The sequence below is a fragment of the Aspergillus bombycis genome, assembly GCF_001792695.1.
Source record: "Aspergillus bombycis strain NRRL26010 chromosome Unknown contig00067, whole genome shotgun sequence".
Lineage (NCBI taxonomy): Eukaryota > Fungi > Ascomycota > Eurotiomycetes > Eurotiales > Aspergillaceae > Aspergillus > Aspergillus bombycis.
The window spans coordinates 80,533-103,634 of record NW_019170069.1 but is presented as its reverse complement, the minus strand read 5'-3'; the positions used below and the strand labels follow the sequence as shown (position 1 = coordinate 103,634).

At 47.7% G+C, this 23,102-nt stretch overlaps 6 protein-coding genes across 6 annotated transcripts; 1 reads left to right on the top strand and 5 right to left on the bottom strand.

Moving 5' to 3' along the window:
* Positions 1-538: 538 nt before the first annotated feature.
* Positions 539-2,550, bottom strand: ABOM_008542 (HECT-type E3 ubiquitin transferase; the record flags this gene model as incomplete). The annotated part of the gene is made up of 3 exons (XM_022535671.1): positions 539-838; positions 908-1,189; positions 1,795-2,550. 3 exons carry the CDS (start codon positions 2,548-2,550, stop codon positions 539-541), a joined length of 1,338 nt encoding a protein of 445 aa, XP_022387342.1.
* A 530-nt stretch (positions 2,551-3,080) lies between these two features.
* ABOM_008541 (questin oxidase family protein) lies at positions 3,081-4,496 on the bottom strand (the record flags this gene model as incomplete). The annotated part of the gene is made up of 4 exons (XM_022535670.1): positions 3,081-3,832; positions 3,887-4,014; positions 4,092-4,237; positions 4,293-4,496. 4 exons carry the CDS (start codon positions 4,494-4,496, stop codon positions 3,081-3,083), a joined length of 1,230 nt encoding a protein of 409 aa, XP_022387345.1.
* A 383-nt stretch (positions 4,497-4,879) lies between these two features.
* ABOM_008540 (GABA permease GabA) lies at positions 4,880-7,667 on the bottom strand (the record flags this gene model as incomplete). The annotated part of the gene is made up of 17 exons (XM_022535669.1): positions 4,880-5,058; positions 5,125-5,203; positions 5,257-5,404; positions 5,461-5,589; positions 5,650-5,727; positions 5,784-5,985; positions 6,043-6,067; positions 6,121-6,153; positions 6,208-6,236; positions 6,300-6,334; positions 6,388-6,466; positions 6,529-6,643; positions 6,699-6,770; positions 7,007-7,035; positions 7,261-7,330; positions 7,463-7,496; positions 7,567-7,667. 17 exons carry the CDS (start codon positions 7,665-7,667, stop codon positions 4,880-4,882), a joined length of 1,437 nt encoding a protein of 478 aa, XP_022387344.1.
* Positions 7,668-8,692: 1,025 nt separating this feature from the next.
* On the bottom strand, positions 8,693-13,249 carry pex6 (AAA family ATPase peroxin 6; the record flags this gene model as incomplete). Its single annotated transcript, XM_022535668.1, has 3 exons — positions 8,693-9,194; positions 9,257-13,001; positions 13,063-13,249. The coding sequence occupies 3 exons, from the start codon at positions 13,247-13,249 to the stop codon at positions 8,693-8,695; spliced, it is 4,434 nt and encodes a 1,477-aa protein (XP_022387368.1).
* A 3,896-nt stretch (positions 13,250-17,145) lies between these two features.
* On the top strand, positions 17,146-19,511 carry ace1 (putative C2H2 transcription factor (Ace1); the record flags this gene model as incomplete). The annotated part of the gene is made up of 5 exons (XM_022535667.1): positions 17,146-17,674; positions 17,726-17,937; positions 17,989-18,224; positions 18,276-18,548; positions 18,596-19,511. The coding sequence occupies 5 exons, from the start codon at positions 17,146-17,148 to the stop codon at positions 19,509-19,511; spliced, it is 2,166 nt and encodes a 721-aa protein (XP_022387378.1).
* A 984-nt stretch (positions 19,512-20,495) lies between these two features.
* Positions 20,496-22,153, bottom strand: ABOM_008537 (tRNA threonylcarbamoyladenosine dehydratase; the record flags this gene model as incomplete). The annotated part of the gene is made up of 3 exons (XM_022535666.1): positions 20,496-21,751; positions 21,814-21,916; positions 21,971-22,153. 3 exons carry the CDS (start codon positions 22,151-22,153, stop codon positions 20,496-20,498), a joined length of 1,542 nt encoding a protein of 513 aa, XP_022387367.1.
* Between the last annotated feature and the right edge of the window lie 949 nt (positions 22,154-23,102).

Genomic DNA, 23,102 nt, shown 5'->3' with positions numbered 1-23,102 from the left:
GTTTTCATCAGAAGGACTAGGGGGTGTTATCAAGATTGATGGAGGTGCTAAACGAGAGCGCGACGAGGGCTTTTCGGGGAGTTCAATGTTCGCCAACTCAGCACCCATGGTTCCGATGTGTTTGGCAATCTTCCCAGACTTGGTGGTGCTTGAAGTGCGGGAGTAATCGGGATGCTCTATTTCCGTATGCTCTGTGGAACCATATCGGAAGTTGTAGTTCTCGGCTATCGGTCGCCATTTGAAGAGCGAGGATTGGCAGAAGACCAAGGTCTATATGATTTGATCTGTTGCGCGGTTGACGAGTATCGAGAGTGACCCTATGGGTTGTAAGGAGATACATCAGAGGCTAAGCCGGTGGAGGAATAAATTGATGGATGGGGTACCAAAGTGACAACGCCAAGGTAGCAAAGGAAAGTCGAATGTGAATCAGAAGCAAGTCAACTCATTCTGGAATGGGACATCCGCCTGTATTCCCAAAGATTGACGATGTTTTGTCCACAAAACGAAACATACCAGCTCACTTCACAGCTTCCTCTTCTCAAACATTCTTTGTCCGGTCATATCGATGCATGATGCTAACCTTCCATTCTCGAAACTCCCTTGCTGACTTTGGTAACATCTTGTTCCTGCTCTTCAAAGTTTCTGAGATAGCAGACAAGACGCTGGATGACAGTCGAAGTTCTTCCAGGGACAAAGATGATGCCTTGCCACGATCCGGATGAAGCATCCCATCTACGTCGACGACATCCTGGAATAGAATTTTCATGGCCCGCTGCGCAGTTATACTGTGGTCCGAGCTAGAGTTCGAATATCGCATATCCGGATTAAAGACCCAGATCTATACGCCAAGAAGTCACAAACAGGTATCAAAAAGGAAAAACTACTGAAGGACAACGAATCGACATACCAGCAGCCCATCCCCTTGTCCACAGTGGAGAACAAATCGTCGAGCGCTTTCTCTCTCAATCAACTCCAACAATTGAGCTGCTACAACCGCCTCCAAAGGATGACTTTCCCATTCTGGGTCTTCGCACACGCCTTCGGACTGCTTGCTTACAGATAAGCTTGTTTTGAATAGTCGCCATCCTTTAGCAACTGTGTCTTCAACTCCCATCTGGCTATTGCAATGATCGCAAAGCAACTCCATCTGTGCTTCCGTTGAAGAGGCTGTTGCACTCTTTATTTCAACCTAATATAATATATTTATCAGCAATCTGATGCTATGCAAGTTGCAACTTTAGGGAAATGTTGTGGCTTCGTTATGAAGCGCATATGAAGATCAGCAGTTATTATATTTGTAAGGTACTACAGTTGACTATCTGTTTCTTGATCATCAAATGATGATTCGGGGTAAAGTCTTCCAACCTATCCCAGGGTCCTTTCCCACATGTACCTCGTTATAATCGCGTCGATCTCATGGCTTTGGGTAAGCAGACTGAATCAACGGAGAAATGCAGCGAGGTGAAACCTTGATCCCGAGTCAAACATGCTAAAGACCAGATGGCAACCACGGCGAAGTGCGAAATCCATCACGAAGAAGATAACTGCACCCAGCCGTGATGCCATTCCAGCTCTATAACAGATATCTGACCAAGATAGAAACCAAGACACAACTAGTTATAGGGCAATTGTATCGAAGACCAAAGCATGATTATGAAATGGCCTCCTTCTTTTTTGCCCAAGGTCAAGCATTGGGGTAGGGTTAAAATAAACAAGACTTAGGCATAGAGCGCAAAAATTACAACAAACAACAATCCTAGTTAAGAATCAACCGGAAGAGATGTTCGTGCTTACCTGTTTCAAGCCTCTACAGTCGGAGTTCGTGAGCAGAAAGGTCGCGACGTCCACAAGAACAGTCCCTGAAGTTGCGACAACCTGATTCGCAGCACCGTATCCCTTGACTGTAGCATTCTGGTCTTCAACTGTAGCGCCATTAAGATAATCATGATCATGATCATGATCATGGTCCTCATGAGGATCCGGCTTGTGGCAGTGCCAAAAATCCATCATTTCAGCCCAATTCCCACTGGGCAAATCCTTCCATACCCACCCCTGCGTATCCTTCTCTGCAGCACCAGATCCACACGGCGCATGCGAATCGAGGAGAATACTCCTACAATGGCGACAACGAAGCCTAGTACAGGAAGTCATGTCGGTCGCGGTCCACGGGACAGAGCTGTCCATATGTTCTTCTCTCGAGAGCAACGATGCATCTTCATCATCGATCTGCATTCTAAACGAGTATTCCTGCTGATCATGCCCATTTATCCGAGGATCTGTAGCTCGCTGTCCTGCTACGCTCAAGGCCAGCCGAGATGCTTCATTGACACGGGCTGGTAATTTGATCGTATCTGTGACATCGTCGTGCAGCGATGCGAGAGATACTGTAATGGCACGACGAGAATCAGATAAACAAATCTCTGGTCGGACATTTTGTGATCGTATCGCCTCCGGTAGCGATACGTAGAGAGTAATATGGCGGATATTAGGGAGAAGTTCGGCGTGTAGATAGAGCGTCACAGGCTCGGTTTGTTGCTGTGCTGCGGACATTATAGGAAATATATGTGAATTTATCGTATGATTGGACTGTTAGCTGCCTTTATTAGTATGGTTTTTAGTTTAATCAAGTCATGGACGTAAATCGTAGAAGCGACTGTGGTGAAAAATGTTGAGAGGTTATGGTCAAATTGCTCGAATATTACTTACTCCATTAAACAAGCTCTAAAGGCGTATCACGTGTTATCTGTGTATGGCACTAATGCCTCAGGCATGAATATAAGATTCATTGAGTGGTAGTTAACTAACACCATAGAATGTAGTGGTTTAATAAAGCTTATGACTAACATTTCATATTAAATAGAACATACATTTGAATCTGATTCTCAATTTGGGATCCACGATGGTTCTATCTCCAACCCAATGTTTTTTGAGCTGTTATTTGTCACAAATTGATCAGAAAAGCATTGAAAACAGGATGTTTCCGATGGCCAAAAACCATGCTTATTGTACATTAAATAGCCAGTCAACATGCCAAGAAAGCCAATTTGAGCGAATACCACTAGAATCCAATTGCTACCCTATCAAACAAATCCTCCCCAACCATTGAACTCTTCACCGAACTTAACAGCAGCTTTCAAATAGTATTGTTCCGGATCTCCCCATGTCGCAGCAGCTTCCTTACACGCGCGAATTGCCTTGACATAGTGTGCATCTGTCGAATATTCACCCTTAATAGCCTTCTGCGCCGTCCAACTCCAGTCTCTTCCTTTCAATTCGTAGTCCTTAATCTGGTCGAGTTTGATTTCCGGCCTTAATTGCGCAATGTATACAACTAAAGTGAGAAGCCACCACTGTCTGACGAGTATATATTGGAAGCGTGTTGGGATCAGTGGTAGGAGAATACGGACGGCATGGCTGGTTGTTAACGTGTGGACGAGGAAGAAGTCATACTTGTCCGATGTTTCAGATTGAGTGGCGGTTAAAAGAGCCACGGCGACCTCCTGGCTTTCGCGAAATTGTTTCACGGGATCTTCGATTTTCCACGCATTCCAGTGATTGAGGAGTGCGGCTTCATGGTGACGTAGAATCGTATCTATGTTGTTGTCGCCTGGGGTCCCGAAGAGGCCGTTGAATTGTTTGTCGACTCGTACCTTGTTTAGAATCTCGAGTAGGGAAGTGGAAGAGTAGAGAGACTCTGCCTGTGAATAAGAAGGGTCGTCTATATACTTATGCATTTTTCCGTAGCACGTAGCTGCAAGGGCAAGGGCTTCCATAGCAACTTCACGACTAGACATCTCAAATGCATAAGCAAGGTGGATTAAGGGGTGACCAACTAAGCCAAGTCAGCTTTATTGGACTATCACTAATTTTATTGGGGCCATCGTACGGTCTTCAACAAGGGAATTGAATAGCGGCTCCTTTCCGGAGAATAAATAATCTGCGAGGACTTGCTTCCAATCATATCCGTGACGGACAAGTTCGTCCTCGAAAAAGTCCACAAATGCTCTTTGATATCTAGATTGACGTTAGATACGTCTGTCTATCAAAGGCTAGATCATGCATAAACCCAGTAATACAGTAAAGATACATACTCTCGATGGCTCAAGTAGTCTCTCCAGTCATAGGTACTGATTTCACCTGGAGAATCAACCCAGGGGTCCAAAAGCTTTGACTCGGCCTCGTAGATACGATTTAGATCATCCGCGTCTGCTCCTAGAAGGAAAGAAGAGCTCAGAATCTACATAGAGTCAGTTCTGCTTTTGGTATGAAAGATATAATAGAGTATGGCTTACATGAGGCGCATGGTTATGGAACTTTCGCTCGTTGTACAGTACGGAGTAGTTGGCATGATTCAACTTCAGCAAATGTTTTAAAGCCCGAGCCGGCTTCTCCTGTGCTGTATCGATCTCATGAATCTTGACTGTCGGGATATCGATAAAAGTTCGATCGCGCCATGGCAAGAAGCTCTTCAAGGAAGGCAGCGAGATAGACAACATAGCTATATTGAGTAAGGGAGTAGTATGCTCCAGTGTGGAGCTTCTCGATTTGGGTTCAACTGTTAACAATGTTCGACACCCTGCGTCCTTGTTAGAATCTTGAAGCGGTATTACAATATATTATACTAAATGAATGGCACTGAGTGCTGTCGTTCTGGCGATCCCAGCAAAATGTGGGGAAAGAAAGTTGTTGGGGCGAATTGGATGAATGAGGCCTTGGTGGCCTGAGGGCCTTAGCTGATTTATGTGACGTCACCCGTTCTTGTAAACCAAATTCTAATTGAACTATACATTTCTTGAAAGTTCTATGTTCTGTCGTGTAGGGTCATAATAAGCTAAGTACTACTGGTTAGTTATATCCAGGCTTCTTAGTCATTGTAATCTTATTTCCCATCGCTTTTCCCATGGGTTTCAGCGGTCCCAGCGTGCGTGGGCACTTCTTCAATTACGCCTGCAAGGATATCCACATCAGCCCGTGGCCCAGTGAAGTTCTTGCGGCCATCAATGAACCACTGGAATGTCGAGATGACAAGAATAATACCAAAAGCAGCAACACAGTAGTCTAGCAATGCGTGTTTTGTCAGCAGTCTCTTCGACAATAAACTCATTTATAATCGGTGATACTCACTCATACTGCTACCGGTCGCAGGCAGCACTGGAGGGAAGAGGAATAGCACCGTGGTGAGGCTAATGTATGTAAGAGAAATCTATAAGTAGTATTAGCTAATAGTCCTGATGTGATGGTTTTGAGCGGGCGTACTATGTTGGCGATCCAGCCTAAAGTATTCGGGAGAACAAATGAGCGTTCAGGCAGCATAGCGCGACCACGCAGGCAGTTTACTGCAATCGGAATACCGTATGCGATGTCAAGCATCACTACTGATGATGAGATAATAGCGTTGAATGCACTGTTCGGGTTAATAAACATATAGTGTTATTGTGTATTAATGATGAGAAAACCTACCTCGAAGACCCGAGGAAAATAAGCCCAAAGACAGTGATAACAGCAAACGTCAGATACAAGGCGTTCAGTGGAACATTGAGCTTCGGATGAACCCTGGAAAAGAAGGGTGAAGCAGGAAGACCGCCATCTCTGCCCATCGTCATCAGTTTTGCTTTTGGAGGAGGTATTACTTGACACCATCATATTTACCTTGCAAAAGCATAGATCATACGGCTACTGGTGGTCATGATACTCGTGGCTGCGAAAAGAATGCAAACAAGAGGGAACCTTGGGATTATCAGTTAGCAAAGTACTAGGTGCTGACAGTCGGAAGAGGCACGTACATTAGAAGACAGATTGACCCAGCATTGCTTCCAGTTGCATCTTTAAAGATCTGCAGAAGACATCCCGCAGCAGAATCGATGACATTGTAGATATCACCGGCAACGAAGAGGAGCACGATCAAAAAGATCGAACCTGTCACGGTACCAATACAGACGCACCCTATCATAATCTTAGGGCCCACGACAGATGGATTGGGGATTTCTGTAACAGAGTCAATTAGTAAAGCGGCTTTCCGCACGTTGTGCATATATTGCATACCCTCAATCATATGGGCAACCCCATCCTATACAATGATCAGTGGCTTGATATAGAGCTGAGCGAATAGCGATAACTTACAAATCCTGTGAGACCAAGTCCACCTTGAAGAAGCTATAGATGAGTTAGAAATGTCATTCGTCAACGAATTCAATGCGCAAAACTTACACCAAGTAGCCAAGCGACACCATCAGGCCCTATGAACAATTAGCCTCGGTCCAAGACCTAAACAGAGAGAGAGAGATAGAGAATCCACATACATCCTGTTTCGTTGATAAACTTTCCAAACACAAATCTGATTTGGTCAGTACTCTTTACACGAAACTGGGATATAAATGTGAGTCTCACTCTCCCGAGTTGTAGTTGGGTGACGAGCATGCAAGAAGTGTTATCGAGACGATGGCAAATCCGGATAAGGACCAAATGACTTGAGTGGAGTCAGTGTTTTTACCCGCTGTAAAAAGAAAGAGTAACATAGTTCTAACTTACAAGCACCCTTAGTGAAGTACGGAAGGCCATTGTTCATGAGGGCGTTGATGATGAACGCAGCAATATTATAGCCAGTATAGATTAAAAATTGGTGCCAGCGTTGTGCTTCAAAGGTCTAATAGGAATAATCAGCCGGTGAGATCATCATAGTGAAGCATGGGGGCCCTTACCGGATGCAATAATGAGATTATGCCCAGAATCAACTCGCTGCCCAGCAGGCCACCGGTGGCAGTCAATGCAAGCTAGACTAATTAGCCCGGATTGTTCCCAGCATATGTCGTGTCAACCTACCCAGCCAGAAACATTGGCCCAGCCGGTGATCCATGAAAGTATGGGCATCCATCGTTCCCAAGAAACTTATGTCGTTTAGCATATTGTATGAGGTGAATATAGTGACACTAAACACTCACTAACTGTTAGGCTAGGAAGTTAGTCACGATTCAAGTCGAATTTTCACTAGGATATAGCACAAACTTACCTGCAACCCAATGGTATTGTCCACCAGCGCTGGATTCACAGTCAGATGAGACAAGAGATGAGATGTATGACCGAGTTGTACTCACGTGGGATAAGCGGACAAGAACTCGGCAAGCGAAGTTGCTATACAAAGGTTACATACACCTGCCGTAACCAAGCCTATAGAGAACTAGGTCAGTAGGGAGCTGTATATGGTATTCTAAGGAATCAAGGGATTGAAGAAAAGCAAGAGAATCTGAAGGAGGGTTATCTTACCCCAGACGACACTTACACAGCCTCCAGACGGTAGGCTAAGAGATAAGCTCGCCGATAGAGCGGTCCAAGACTGCAACCAAAATTAAAGTTAATTACTTTCCAAGGTCTCGTGGCTCGGTGTTGCTTGTTTTTTCCAACGTGCCCCTGCAGCATCGATCATGGGCATCCAATAACGGAGGGGTCTTTGCGTTCAGTCACATACATTTAGAATAGCAAAGGCCAATCCTAACATGGACCTGAGTTAGAAACACAAGAGAGTCAGTCAGTCTCGATCAAAATAAGATGCTTAGAGACACTGGAACATACAAAAGTGAGAAATTTCGCTTCAACTCGGCCTTATGGCCCATGGCTGCCAACTGCACATCATCGTCCCCCCTAATGTCTTTCATGGCGGACGTGTCGGCCATTGCCAGAATAGTTGATCCCGAACTAATATTAAACCCAAGAAGACAAATGGATCAAAGACCTAGAGAAAAAAAAAACCAGAATGAGAGAAAACACTATCAAAGGATATCGACTCAATTGGACTAGGTATGGGAAGGGTACTGATCACACGAAGGGGAGGAGAAGAAAAAAGGTGGAAAGGAGGATAGAACAACACACCACAGACACAATCCTCCACCATGAGGCACACTCATCCCTTTTCCATGTTTCCTCCACCGGGATCTGTCATTCTCGGGCAGCATTTCCCCCAAACTCGGCCATCAAGCGTTCTGGGAAACTGGGTCCACCGCGGATTGCGGGGATAGTGGCGACAGGACCGCGGTTACCCAATGTGCAATGGGGTCAATCTCAACCTTGATAGCGACATACTCCGGAGTAGCCCCGATAAGAAAGGCGTGTAGAAATCCATAGGTGGAGTAGATCATCAGAGGTATGTTCCTTACGCAGCGCCATGATTCGTCATTATCGCCGAGCATAGGCGCCGAAAGCCAGTGATAACAAGTCAATTGGTGGATCAACAGTGATTAAGGTATTAGGATATGGAACCCAAGCTTCGGTCCAGAGGAACCGCAGCCTTCCGTTGGCTATTCTTGGTCTGGTGCAGCCGATGGGGCAGCGATGGTGCGGGAGCTTGTCTTATGGTAATATCGAAATATAATGGGAAAGATACTGTGTAGATAACCTTCAGCAGGACGGGAGATATGGATGTTATCGAGAGGGTTGAGTCATTAAATTCAACCATTGATAAGGCTGCGTGTGGAGTTCGTGAATATGTACGGCTGATAATTCCCCGGCCATGCCTCAGGCCACGATTATCACGAGATATGCAAAGAATCTTCCCGAGCCTCATAGCCATTCATCATCTTCATGCCGCTCAAATGTAACATTATATACACATTCCCGAGACCTTGGTCCATACCTATACACAGCTAGTACCACCCCAATCATATTTCCAATAAGGTTAATGCGCCTAAACATCGACCTCTATTTACTTCGAACTATCACCGTCGGCATGGACAAGATGATCGGTCCGAACGATGTAGTCCTCATCGCCATTGGTAGCGCCATCTTCCTTAGTAACATCATCGTAATGGGAGATACTCTTCTCAGCCCTTGAGCCTGAAGTGGGGCCATCAAGAGAAGAATCAGAGTCGTTGCTAGGAGCAGTGACGGTCTTATTCTTCAATTTCGCTCCGGCGCCAGCGGGGCTCTTGCCTTTCCCTTTACTGCTAGTCGAGTGACTACTCACGCTCCGCATAGGTTGCTGTCCTTGTTTCCCCTTACCTTTGCCGCTGCTTGTAGGCAAGTGGTCGCCATTCGTGACAGGCCCACCTATACTACCATTTAGTTGGTCTCCCAGTTCGAGTGCTTCAAGGGCATCCGCGATAGTTCGAGGTGGCTGCGCCCCAGAATTGCTGCCTGAATCTTGCTTCTTATCAACAGACTCGAATGTCTGTCGGATACGTTCGAAATGCTCCAGCTCCTTGGCACTGCATGTCGTTAGTCTTCTTTTGTTTCGAGGAACCCATGGCAACATGTCAATGAAACATACCTAACACTGGGGACGAGTTCGTTCTGTGCCTGAATGAAGTCCTCCTCGGCAACTGTAACGGTTACATCTTCCGGCGTGGCAAGGTGGTCAAAGAAGTAAGCAGTGCTGACAGGTTCTCCTGGCAGCTGTTTGATCTTTTCATCCACTGCTGTTGCCTTCCGGGTGATAGCTTTTAACATAGCATCAGAACACAGGGCATACAAGTCCGCACCCGTGTACGTAAGAGGCAGCTGCTCCGCAACTCTGCTCAGCGATACCTCAGGTGCAAGAGCAAACTTTCTTGTAAGCGCTTCTAGAATCGTAGCTTGTTTATCGTGTGTGTCAGACACTCCAAGGTAGAGCATCTTGTCGAAACGACCGGGACGTAGGAGTGCCGTGTCCAACAAATCCGGACGGTTTGTAGCGCCAATTACGAAGACACCGCCACTGTTTTCCTCGCCACCATTCATACCATCTAGCTCGGCAAGCAGCTGACTGACGATACGGTCCATTACACCACCACTATCTCCTTGGTTTCCACGCTTCGGGGCGACCGAATCCAGTTCATCAAAGAACACAACACACGGGCGAGCATCCCGAGCGCGTTGAAACACACGCCTAACATTCGCTTCGGATTCACCGATATACATATTAAGTAACTCAGGCCCCTTGACGGAGAAGAAGTTCAACGAGAACTCTGTGGCGATCGCCTTGGCGAGTAATGTCTTTCCAGTACCCGGCGGCCCGTAGAATAAGATACCGCTGCGTTTTTTCATGCCTTTGGCGAATAGTTCAGGTCGCTCTAGGGGCAGCTGGATGGTTTCAATGAGAGCATCCTTAACGTTTGTCAAACCACCCACATCATCCCAGCTAACGTTCGGGATCTTTGGTGCGCCAATAGAATCAGCAAAGTTCTTCCTCGCGGCATCAACAGCTGCGTCAAAGTCGGCCTTGGTAACACCTCGGGCTGCATCGCCCCCGGAAACAAGAACGTCCCTGGTGCTAACTTTTGACCCCGAGTTTTCGCTTGCGGTTTCGGCTAACTTCTCCAGACGTGCCGCTCTCACGGAAGAAGCACGTTCAACAACGTCAACCAAATCTCCCGCGACTAAAGCAGCAGTCTTAAGCGCTACCGAGCCTAGATCTACATCAGGGGAGACCTTGATGCCCCGTTCGGAAACAGCATTATGAAGGATGCCTTCACGCTCCTTTTCCTCTGGTGCCATCATCTCAAATTCATGAGTAAACATGCTGCGAATGCCCTCCGGGATCTGTTCGACATCTGTTGTCGTGGCCACTATGACCCTTGCATCAGCCACGATTTCATTCATTGCGGAAATGATCCTGTCCGCCGTTAAGACCTCAATATGCTTAATCAGAAGGGCTGTGCAGCTGGCTCCACAATGGAATGCGCGGTCCGCTCTAGCCTTCAGGTATGCTTCGGTTTTCACGTCACCACCGTTCGCTCCGCCTTCGGTTAATATATCGTAGGAATCGATCGAGAAGGTATGTAGACCAATATCTGCGCATGCTCGTGTTGCAAGCGTAGCCTTTCCTATGTGTCTTTGCTGGGATCTCAGTAGGATGACGACGGGTTTCATGCCGAGCTGGATGGCGCGAGGACTCGTAGCTACCGACATCAGGTCTCGGATGCGCTCTTGGAGAGATGGTACATACGACTGCGGCGAATCGGTTACCAGACCATGAGGGGTTTGGATATCGCCAGCAGTCTTCGGCACGGCCTTCACTCCAAGCCAGTATTCCCAGCCATTGTTCAGAGTACCCGGGACTCTGCTCACATCGCTCCCAGCCTGTACCATTCTGGTAGTCGCCGAATCAATGATAGCAACGCCTCCCCACTGGTCTTCTCTCGCTTCGTCTGGCTCATCCGACAAGCTAGGAAGTACTTGTCCAACGCGAAACCAGGCGACGCCAACCTTTCTTGATCCGGCACGATCGGAATCTACCGCCTGGCCTAACCGGGTTGTAAGATCATCATCCGGAGCTGCCCCGTCGCTCGCAGCAGGGCCTGCGAACACAGCTCTACCGAGAGCTTCATCAACGCTGATTCCCACGAGATCTCCACTTTTGAGCAGGCGCCGTTTGGACTCAAAATATTGTTTGAGCCCGGCAAACAAGGCCGGTTGAAGAGCGCGATCCATGGAAAGTGGTGTAGATACTTTGAGCAAAGTAACTTCCTTTGCCAAAGGTGGGTTTCTGGCCGAACTTGCCTTCATCTGGTTCAGAAGGCCTGGTTTCGAACTTCCAGTGCCTCCAATGAAACTCATCGGTGATATGCGAAGATATTTCGGGTTTTCCAAGTTGTTCAGGAGTAGAGGAGGAACAAAGACTGAGGGTGTCAAACGCAGCGGAGGGCGTTGGGAGATACTTGAGCGTCTCTCCCCAGACTGACTGATTGGATACCGGGGTTTGGCGGATGGCAGGCCGGGCAGACCATAGATTTTGACCGCGCGCCAATCACCCGCATCTTCATTCTGTTCATTGAAGCTCCCCAGTTTGATGGAGGCGAATATATTGGATTGCGGCTCTTCTGTGGCCTCGATTCTCACCCAATCCCCAGAAAAGCAGCCTATCTTCGCAAGTGTATTGATATCTACAAATATGAACGACTCAGAGTCATCTTCTTCCCGCGGCCGGGGATGTAAGAGTTCATTGGATATGCCCCGCAGTAGCCCCTCTGCCTTAAAGACCTTACCACCGCCAACTCGTCCGGGACGCATGGTTGACGAAGTAAAGTTTGAGGCCACGGATCCTGGAGTATGAATGCCGTCAGCCCGCCGACCTCCTGCACGTGGGGTTGCAGCAGTCATCGCGGACATGACGCCGGATTGAGGCAGTTCAGGGGCAGAAAGGGAAATCATGTCATCCAAAGAATCATCCGATGTGTCACTCATGTTCCCTCCAGAGCCTTCCGTCTCCGACTCATCGGCGGTAGAGGTACTGTCCACCTCCGTGTTGCTCTCCGTGGCCTTCTCTTCAGCAGCCGAGTAAAACTGTTCATTGGAAGTATCATCGGCCTCATCTTCGGCTACCTGCTTGAGTAAGCCTGAGCCCGACCTCAGACTTCGCTGGGTCCGATGGCCATGCGGCCGCGCTTGAACCAGGACAATTTTTGTTGTCGGCATTAGCAACCCTTGGGAAACGGGTTCGCAGAACGAGATTTGCGCCGGGGGTGGTGGCGCATATGTTATGGGGTGTGGTGGTAGGGGAAGCGGTAGCACATCGCCAGTATGGACTACCTGCTGTACTCCCAGAGCTTCGCGTACCGCAGCAGTAAGCCTTTCTTCAGCTTCGGCCGCAGCCTTCTTAGAATACCTTTTGGTGTCCAATCCCTTCCCCGCCTTCGCCCAAAGTCCATTGGGTCCATGTAAGCTGTTAGTGAACCCACCCGCAAACTTATTCTGAATATCATCATGGTTGCGAAGCAGGTTTCGCTCCACTGTAACATAGATGGTATCTAGGCGCAACGGAGCAACATCCAGAACCCTTATCTCGACAGATCGCTGGGATTGGAGTGAGTGCCGTGTGGGATCGAGCTTGCTCAGGGCTTGCATGAATGGCTGCAATGAATCTGCAGAGTCGGGGAAAGCAATGGTTGAATGAGGAAGCGGGGATCCGTGAGGGCGGTTTTTAGACTGTGGCCGAACGGGGATGATGGTCCAAGCAATATCCTCGACAGAGCTATAACCCGGAACGTATGGCGAAATAGCGACATGGCGGACTTCGCTACTTTCCTGTCCTTCGCCTACAATCCAGTGCAGAGGGAAAAGTCAGATAAGTTTCCTAGAGAGTTCAATCTCGCTTACCGGTGGACGACAATTGAAAGAAGTCATTTGCCAAATCGTCGGACAGGACACCGATATTTCCACGCAGCTGGTGGTCCAAGGTAAATCGTGCGGATATAGGAGCTCTGTTGCGCAGACGCCTCCGACCTGCGTTTGGCCTCCGTCGTTTCGTCTGGTCAGGATTCAAGTCACGGCGCTCGAGATCCATGTTGGGGAGTGTAGAGTGTCCACTCAATTACCGTCGGCCGGCGGGTAGAGGTCGTGTTTCAAGCAAGAGAAGATTGACTGGGAGAAAACAAATAAGCCAGATCAACCAGTCATGTCCATCAGTAGATTGTCCTCGGCAAGAATTGCATTAACGTCCTAGGGAGTGGTATAATTCACCGATCAACTGCAAGCAAGTGATCTTGGAGAAAGTCCGGGGGAACCGGTTGCCGGGCTCTCGGCACCGCCCGCACTTTCTGCCAATTTCCGAAGCCGAGGTCCAATAGGTACCATCTGCTTCACGAGATTTTGATTACTAGTCCCTATTAGGTAGTACTATCCATACAAGGCACTTGTACGATGGCCCATATCTCTATGAATCTGGGAATACTTCGTAGGTGAAAAGGCACTACAATCAGTCCGTTGGGTAGCATAGCTCATACTGTTTCTAGTTAGGCTCAAAAGACACCATATTGCTCACAACATCCCAGAAAAAAGAAATTAAGCCCGATTTGATTATATGTAAACAGATCACGTGATTACGTAACGATACATAGGCCATCAAGCTTCAACCGAAAACGAATTGCCCAAGACAAACTATAACTACTATTGTTGAACCACATGCGGTTGTGAACTGACCTCTAGAAAGCATGCGGGGCGTCTACAGATGAGTTCACCCTTCCGGGTGGTATTTCAGTGATATGGCATCCTAGAGTAAGGGTGTATAAGCTTATCAATAAACGGCTATTAGATAGGCAGAATGAGAATTTCGTCGTCTTTACAGTAGCTTTAGGCTATGGTTAATGTGTACATCGTCCAACCTACCGTATCTGAACATAAGATGCATTAAAACTCAAGAAATCCCAGAATAGCATTCAAAGATCTATAGAGTATGGCCATGAGTCAGCGCTGAACCATGGCGTGTGATTGAGTCAAGAGTCCGACTGGAGCATTAGGTTGATTCGACGACTTACGAGCGCGTATATCAGTCGCACATCATCTGAAATGTGAACCACGGTGTGGGCAGTCGAAGACATCTCGGAATCTGTATGATGAGTGTATCTTTCATGTGTGGTTAGACAGGTCTACTTTCTCCGTGATAAGCGCACAGTCATCATTTTAAATCCTCATTGACTGTGTACGGGTCATGAATGCAAGGTTAGATGCGAAGATGAAGAGATGCAAGGCAGAATTATAGGAGTCAGACCCCAAGTGAGCGACATGGCTACTGTGTTCTAAGACACACCTGCTCGAACACGCTGCTCATAAAGAAAGCGAATGTGCCATATAGGGACCGAAAGGCTTATGAATGAGACTGCACCTTGTATTCAGCTGAGACTATACGCAGTACTCCCAGGGTTGCCGAGGCCTTCCTTCTGAAACTTTGTTGCAGAGCTTCTTATCAACACAGACGGATTCTAAATGGGGACCGTGAAACGCAACTTTTTGTACGTGAAGCTTAGAGTGCCTGAAGTGAAGTAAGTGTCAATAAATAATTACAGATCGACAAATTCAGAGCTATGCCTTAGGAGCACTCATATGTTGTCACAGGAAGCGAATGTCAGGGCGATCACCCCGTCAGTAGTAGGTCGTCTGGGGGTTTTGCAGTGCCTTTCAGGCTGTCAAATTGCGAAATGTAGTCAGGGCTTAATTTACTTAGATGAACGGCAGCTGTGTCATACCTATGCTCCTCGGTGACTTGAAAATTGTTGTGGACGTGCTTGTTGAGCTAGATTCTAGAGAAGTAAGCATTCAGGAATCTTGCTCTCTAGGAATCTTGCTACCTAAGGTGGGATTCGCCGAGACCAGTCGTGATCACCGACTTACGCAAGACACGGGGTATCAAGGCATCCATATTTCTGCCCTCACCCTCGAACATCCACTATCTATGGTACAGGCCGTAAATGGTCAGGATAATACACCTCAGGCAGCAATGAAAGAGTGTACTCTGTAGAATGAGGGATGAAATATAATCTAACTGGTAGCGGAATAGGCCCGAAGATGCTGCAAGTGCATACTCTGGATATCCTGGTGGATCAACCAGGAGAATAGATACTTAGTACATAAGTACTCTGTAGAGCCTCTTTTCGAACACCTCTCTACTGTGTAGAAAAGGACAGATCACCAGTTTATTGGTGGAGGAGGGCTCTTGTCGGCCTCAGTTGTTTGGTGGGAGGAGCTTAGAGTCACTACTATTTACTTTAGCTTGACAAGGTATTATGGGGCCTCATGGTAATTCGAACGGAGTAAATCCCGCAAAAAAGAAGGGGAAAGAAAAAAACAAGACAAAATAAAATAAAATAACCTGGCAGAAAGTCAGCAGTCACCGACACTTGGACTCTGCCTGAATCACCTAATTGGCTGCCGTTTGATTTCAAACGGTCGGCGAATTGACCAAGAAGAAACCAGTGCAGCGGCTCATCGTCATGAGGCTCATGTACATAAATTGAGGTGGAGGTTGTGGCTACGAGGCCAATGCTCACTGGCCCAAGATGAAAAAGCTGTCCGTAAGGCGAGGAGTATCTAGAACATAGGTGGATGAAAATGAAGACTAGTACGAGGCATGTCGTGTACTCTGTACATGTAGGTTCTTTGACCCGGTCCCGGCCCTACGAGCGACTTGCCCATTTCAGAAATGGTCCTTGCTAAAGCGAGCCAATACAATTGCTTGCTTCCCGTTGGCAATGGTGCAACATCATATGACGAGAATGATGATGATGATGGCAGTGATGCACCGGTGGAACTCTAAATGTTTTGACTCAAAGCGTTCGCAATCTTGAGTTTACCATCCTGTAACGCTACATGAAAAATATCCCTAGTGTATATTAAAAGCCAAAAAAAAAAAGAAAAAATTAAAAAAAATAAAAAAAGAATAAGAAAGAAAATGGAAGAAGGCCAAAAAAAAAAAAGGGAGAGAGAAGGATAAAAAATTTTCCCTATAGTTCGGGGAGGATCCTCTTGGTTGAGATCCGGGTTCCGCGGGGACCAAAAATGGAAAAAGGGTTCAGGTTCAGGAGTCTAGCCGTATTGGTGGCTATTTTCGGAACAGCTATTCCGTGAGAAAAGAATACAATCTGGGGGCCAAGTGGGATATTTTACTGGTACAGGTTTGAAAACTCAGCAACGCTTGATTGACATACATCGAGAAAAAGTGGGACTTCAAGCACGCGGAGAAAGAGAGATAACGGTCCCGATCCATTCTCAAATAAAGAACAAGACTGGATAATTGAGACGGGAGAGAAAACACAGGCCTAAGTCATTGGAGATTGCGTTGTTACGGGTACGTTGGTGTATTGGGAGTAGCCGCTGAACGATGGGCTTATGGCCGAAGATCCCTGACCAGTGGGGCGGTAAGGCCACAAGCATCCAATGATGGCGATCGAGACCCACCAGGACTTTTCCAATTGTGGCTTAGATCCCCTCGTCTATCAGGCAGACATCCAAGACGACTCAGCCTCCATCGTCGTCTTTCATCTTCCAGACATATCATCGAATGTCTATCTCCATCGTCTCCTTCGAAGTTCCATATCTACAAGGCTTCAATCCTCCGACCTCCTGCTGCCTTTTTCCCACAGATTGACCCTCTCTAATTATTACTATACACCAGCAGTTTAGAGCGCTGTCAGACGCTTCCGCTCCACGGGGCGCCTATCCCCTTTTGTAATTCTGGATTTGAATGACCGGCTCTCGCTCTATACCCACTACTTTACTTTGGCGTCATAACAATACCAAGAATAGTAAGAACCACACCTCAACTGCAACTACCTTTTTCTTCGTCTTCTTCCCCTTTCGCGCCTTTTCGCACTATGCTGTCGGTAGTGACCTATAGAATGGCTACTTATTCATGGATCGCTAGACTACTAAACATCGACGGTCATCGCTTTGAGCGTCTCATAAACCATGTCTTCCGCTCAGCCTGTTGATGAATCAGACCGGCGTCATCCTCGACGTCGAGTACTTAATCGCCCCCCTCCCTCGCTCTCGAGTGACTCGTCACCGCTCCCGTCGAATCTGCGCTTGATCAAAGGCGAAACTTTCCACTCTTCCAACCGGCCCCGGTCCGATCGTGATCCAGTACTAGATCTAAAACTGTTACCACGCCGCTCCCCTACGTGCCCTAAAGCCTTGGAAGCCATAGCTGCCGGTCAGCGGCGTATGGCCCATATTCTTAACCGCTTTGACCTTGATTCTCTTTCAACGCGCGACTCATCGGAACCCCAAGACGAGCTCCCTGTTCCTAGAAGTATCTTGAGGACACACGTTAAACCCCGTGCTTCAAAAGACGATTCTACCAAGCAATCTGAACCTACACCACAGGAACCCAAAGAATCCCGCAAGAAGATTCGAAGAGTGAATCACCATACATCCGACAGTGGCCTGGGCAGTTCTATTGGCAGCATCGAAACCATGCCATCTACAAAGGGTAACGGTACGTGGTGACAAGTCATTTTTCGTCCGCTATGGGCTAACTCCCCGACAGTGACAGCTGGCCAAGTGTGCCAAGCTAGCGTTGGACACAAATTGTCTGCTACTGCACGCGTTGAGATACAGGGCCGTATTCTTTTCCCCCTGCTTATGAAGGACAAGTTTCAGCTATTCCACCCTCTTGTCCGATGCGCCCATCAGCAGATCGAAAAAGACCAGCTCAAGTGTTTGCGTGACGTCGAAAAGACCCTTCTCTTTTCAACTCCTGTAAGTTGACCGCCATTGTAACCCCTTGAGCATCGCTTATATCTCCTATAGGACGTGAAGGCGCCGACTGCAGCCTGGTACTCATTCTGCCGATTCACGATTCATTGCCTTCACGAGACTTCCGGTTACCTTCGGGGCAGGGATTTGGCCTTGCCCAACGATGTGCCATATTCGAACAATTACTTCCTCGACCTCATTACCCAGATCAACCGCTTCGCGAGGATTCGGGACGCAACGCGGTCCCGACAAGAATCAGCAACCAACGGCGAGAAGGCCATCAAGTCCATGTATGTTCATGTCCTTTGCTTCTAGAAGATGATGGCTGATTTCAGCAATAGTGAGCCCCGACTTACTCTTGAGGGCGGCATGTCCGAAACTGGACGGCCCGCTGAGCTTGTCATGCACAAGGATGGCAAGTCCATTTCCATGCAGACGGGGAAGCCGTACGACGAACACACCATCCCAACCTTCAAGCGTACCTTAAGTGTTGAAACGGTTGATGAGGGAGTTGAACGGTCCATGGCCCGCCGCAAGAAGAATGCTCCCCCGATGGATATCAACCAGAAGTGTCAGTTCTGCGACAAGGTCTTGAAGCGACCATGTGATCTTACGTAAGTGCTATACTCTCATCCAACATATACATGCTAACAAGTAGCAGTAAACACGAGAAGACCCACTCGCGTCCTTACAAGTGCCCTGAAAGGGGTTGCAAGTATTTTGAATTGGGTTTCCCGACCGAGAAGGAGACGGAGCGTCATTACAATGACAAGCACTGCAAGAACCCCCGCTTGTTCAGATGCCATCAGCCTGGCTGCACCTACGCATCTAAGAGGGAGAGCAATTGCAAGCAACATATGGAGAAGACGCACGGCTGGGTGTATGAACGGACGAAGAATAACGGCAAGAACAAGCCTATCAATCAAGGGTCCGCTCAACCCACTCCCCAGTCCAGCGGTATCCCATCTCCTGCTGCCTCCAACCCGACGGGCGATTTCTCTACACCCACGACAGGCCCCACGGTTTCCCCTAGTGAGCCTCCTATGGCTTTCCCTGAGGCAATACCCTTCTCCTTCGCCGACCCTCCCGTTCCAACCCAGACCGAGGACTTCCAACTGTTCTCGAACAGTCCCACTTCGCTTGGCGGTTCTCCCTACCATAACATGAATGATGCTCAGGGATTCCCGTCTAGCGCGAATTTCGACTTGAATCAACCCCATGTGCCTGGTATTGGAAGCCCGGCCTCCGGATCGAGCGAGTTTCTCACACCACCTTCTGGAAGCCATCATTCACCTTATGATCCCATCAATCCATTCCCCGACAACTCAATGTTTTCCTTTGAGCCGTACATGCAGGCAAAAACCGATGAGAACTTGTTGTTAGTGAGCGGCGCATTTGGCGATGTGCCCAGTATGTTCGAACAGAATCCCATGGATTTTCTGACCGACCCAATGTACAACCCAACCTTCATGGGCTACGAGAATATCCAGCCGCAGCTTGAGGCCAATCCAAATGCGCAGTTTGGACTGGATGGTTGGGATGATTTTATGTGCAAGCCTGACCAACCTTCCATGTAAAATGGAACATCAGGACTATGGTCCCGTTGTCGATGCACTGCTGTTTTATGGTCATTTTTGTTTTAAAAATATGTGCAATATGCACGGTGTTTGGATAGGGGCCTCGTGAATTAACGGCTTTACGGCGGATTAATGGTGTTCGAATCAGCAAGAATTTGGTATCATTGGCATGGGGAGTTTTCATCACTATTCTTCAAGAAGCGCATATTCTTTTCATAGCAACATTCCATTGCTGTTGACATTGTTTTGTATCATGGATAACCGAACTCCAGATACCACTAGTTTAAGGACACAATCGCTAGTTCCAGAGCACCCATCTCTAATAGTATCTGGACGACAAATTGCTAGATATCTACACTCTTGCTATTGGCTAGGAATTCCATATCTTGTCTCAGACCATTGCCATCCCTTCCTTTGTAGTCCATCGTATAGTCAGTTTCCCTTTTGACTAGGAGACTCTGGATCCATGGAGTGGGTCACATGAAGGCCAGGATATTGATGTTGTCTTGTCACTGTCTTTGCATTTTAACAACTCCCTCGGTGGAGTGTTGTGTCGCACAATGCATGTCCCTGTCGCACTACCTTCAGCACTATTCGTCAATGACTTGTTGTCTGCTTACCACCTGTGGTAAAGATTACTAGTAATCTGTGAGGGAACTCAGCACATAGAATGGCCAGAACAAACCAATCAATTACACAACACTCTCTTCACCGTTCTTCGAGTAATAGAAACAGACATAGAAAATCAACAGTGAAGACTGAACCAGTCACCCTCTGTTAATCTACTGCAGGTAACCCTGCTCAAGGGTTCGGCTCAAATTGCCCAGGTAGAGAGCTCCAGGCGTGCTCAAGCTTTCAACCTGTTCCAGAAAAAACCAATCCATATGTTCCTCGGGAACTTGGAGTGTTTCTGTACAACGTCAAATACAGTAAACATCATGCTTCATCATAATTTTTTTTTATGTTACAAAATTGAAAAGTCATCTACCGGTATTTCTCGTAGAATCCTGCCTCCTCCATTCGCGCCTTGACTCTTTGAATGGTTTTCTCGTCGTACAAGTCTTCTGGCTTCTTATCACCCAGAAGAACTTCCTTCTCATGCTTGGCGCTCTCCTCCTTAGTCATACACACAAGGTCCTTCAGCTCGAACGGAAGGAACTTCTGTCCTTCCTTCTCCCACTCAGGGTCAGGCACAAAGCCGCGAGCTGGCCGCTCCCATGGAACGAGAATGAGTCGGCCAGGAAGGCCGGTGATAGCACTCTTTCCTCGCCAGATTTCGTCCACAAGGAAAACGACATCATCCTTGGTGATTGGAAGACGAAGGCCAATGACATGTTGACCAACCTCAACTCTCGCCAACCGTTCCATGAAGCCCTGGGTAGCCGTCTGGACCGAGTCATATATCTTATCCTTGCCCTTTCTGGCAATGCTGTAGTCTCTTGGGTAGCCTGCAATGTCGCAGATGACATGATTTGCCACAGTGTATCCAAAGACTGCAGGCATGGTTCCAAGAACAGGTAAGATTCGTGCGCGGAAATCCGGCAGAACGCTGAGCTCGCCAACCTGGCCCTTATTGAATTCTTCCTCTGCAAGTGGCAAAAGACTAGCCTTGCCTGGGCCGGGCTTCTCCGTCGAGAATACTACCGGAATACCAGTGCTTACTCCGAGGATCTTAAGACGTCGGCGAGTGCTGCGCGAGAGAGGGTCGTCCGTGCTAGTCGAGATATCACCCACTGTAACGCACGTAGGGTCGGACTTGCACCCTGCGCCCATAGAGGAAATCACAGGAATAGAGTTTGAATGGCAGTAATGGAGCAGCTCGACTTTTGAGGTAATATTATCGATACAGTCCAGCACGTAATCTGGCTTTCGCCCCTTGTCGCTATCGTCCATCGACCACGGAGCAAGTAAATCATCGGCAACTGATCCGCTGAAGAGTTCATTTCGACAGTCAAACTTGGTCCATGGTGTAATTTGTTCCAGCCGTTTGCGGATGCAGTGCACCTTCGGCGTACCGACGTCGGCAAGCGTCGCGAGAGCATGTCGGTTTAGAGAGGATAATGTGACTTGGTCAAAATCAATCAGTCGAATTTTAGAAACACCCGACCGGGAAAGGGAGGCTGCAGCATGCGATCCGACACCTCCACATCCCACAACGATTATGAATGATGAACGAAGCTTCTCAAGACCCTCGTCGGTAAGGAAGACACGATTACGGGCAAGTTGTTCAAGGATAAGCTCTAAGCAAAATCAATAGTCAGCTAACAAGTCGAGACAATTTCCACGAGATATATGTATTTACCGTCGTCGTAGTCTCCCATCTGCGCTCTGCGCGCAAGCGCCGCACTGCGCTCATCTTCCTTGCTCAATTGTTGTACAGGGTCTGCGCCGCCGAATTTGGTAAGCTGCATGCAGAGTTAGCAATGAAGAGCGTACCGTATATAGTGCAAACCGAGTACCTTCCCAGCAATATGTTTCTCATCGATATTAGGAATAGAGGCTTTCAGTTCCTTGACGGCTTCTTTCCTTTTGAGCGCTTGGTACCCAAAGATAGCTCCTGCGACAGCGGCCCCCGAGAGTACGGCTGTAGCGGCAAGCTGTGTCTGCTGGGAGCCAGCGTGCCGCTGTATCCAAGAAGACATTTCAATAATCTATCTCTGGCGATTCTATGTGATTTCTGACTTGAGAACGCGGGGGACAAACGTCAATGAACAGCTCAAACGATCTAGGAGTTGTCAGATCAATGCGCATAGATTTTAAAAATGAATAGTTCTGGGAGAAATCCTTTCAGGGTCAAGAAGTGCTTACCATTGCGATTTTCCAAGATAGAGTGCCTATGCCTCATACGTAATGCCATAGAATTTCTCGGAGTCTCGCCGGCGGTCACTATACGGTCACGTGCACTCACTTGATGAGTTCTAGAACAAAAAACAACTAATCTCCGTTCTCTCTCCCCCTCAGCAAGTTGGTTATCTAAATCTGGCTGGCAAACCAGGTGAGTTACTTACGTGTCTTTATTCTAATTTCGAGTGTTTCTATTGACTCAAACGCGTATAGATCTTAGAATGACTACTTTTCGTAATCCCGATGACGATAACCCTTCACTAGAGCTTTTCATGACACCTGCGTATCGCACGATACAAGGCGATGGACTTTATCCTTCGCACTGCCGAATGGAAGAAGACATCATGCTGCAGTGTGGGTGATTGAGACATGAACAGAGATCTAAGGGATTACCAAAAGCAAGTCTCTCGCGTACCTGTGGCGATGTCGCGTTGCGTTCGCACGGTTGAACACAATATATCTTCCAAAGCTCATATCCTATATTTTTCAATGCTCAAAATCTAGAAGCTGGGCTGTGCTTGCGCACTTTTATCTTCATTTTTGAAGAGTCGTTATTTGCTCGACTACGGGCACCGAAAGGATTCTTTCGGGTTACTGACATTATCTCTACATTTGTTATCCTCGAGATTGCTCTCCTTCCAGCTTCGATTAACCCACCCCAGCATACCAACGCATATATCTTAACTCCCCTCGCACCGTATAACCAGTTATCTCACATACAACATGGCCAAAAAGAGAGACAGAAAA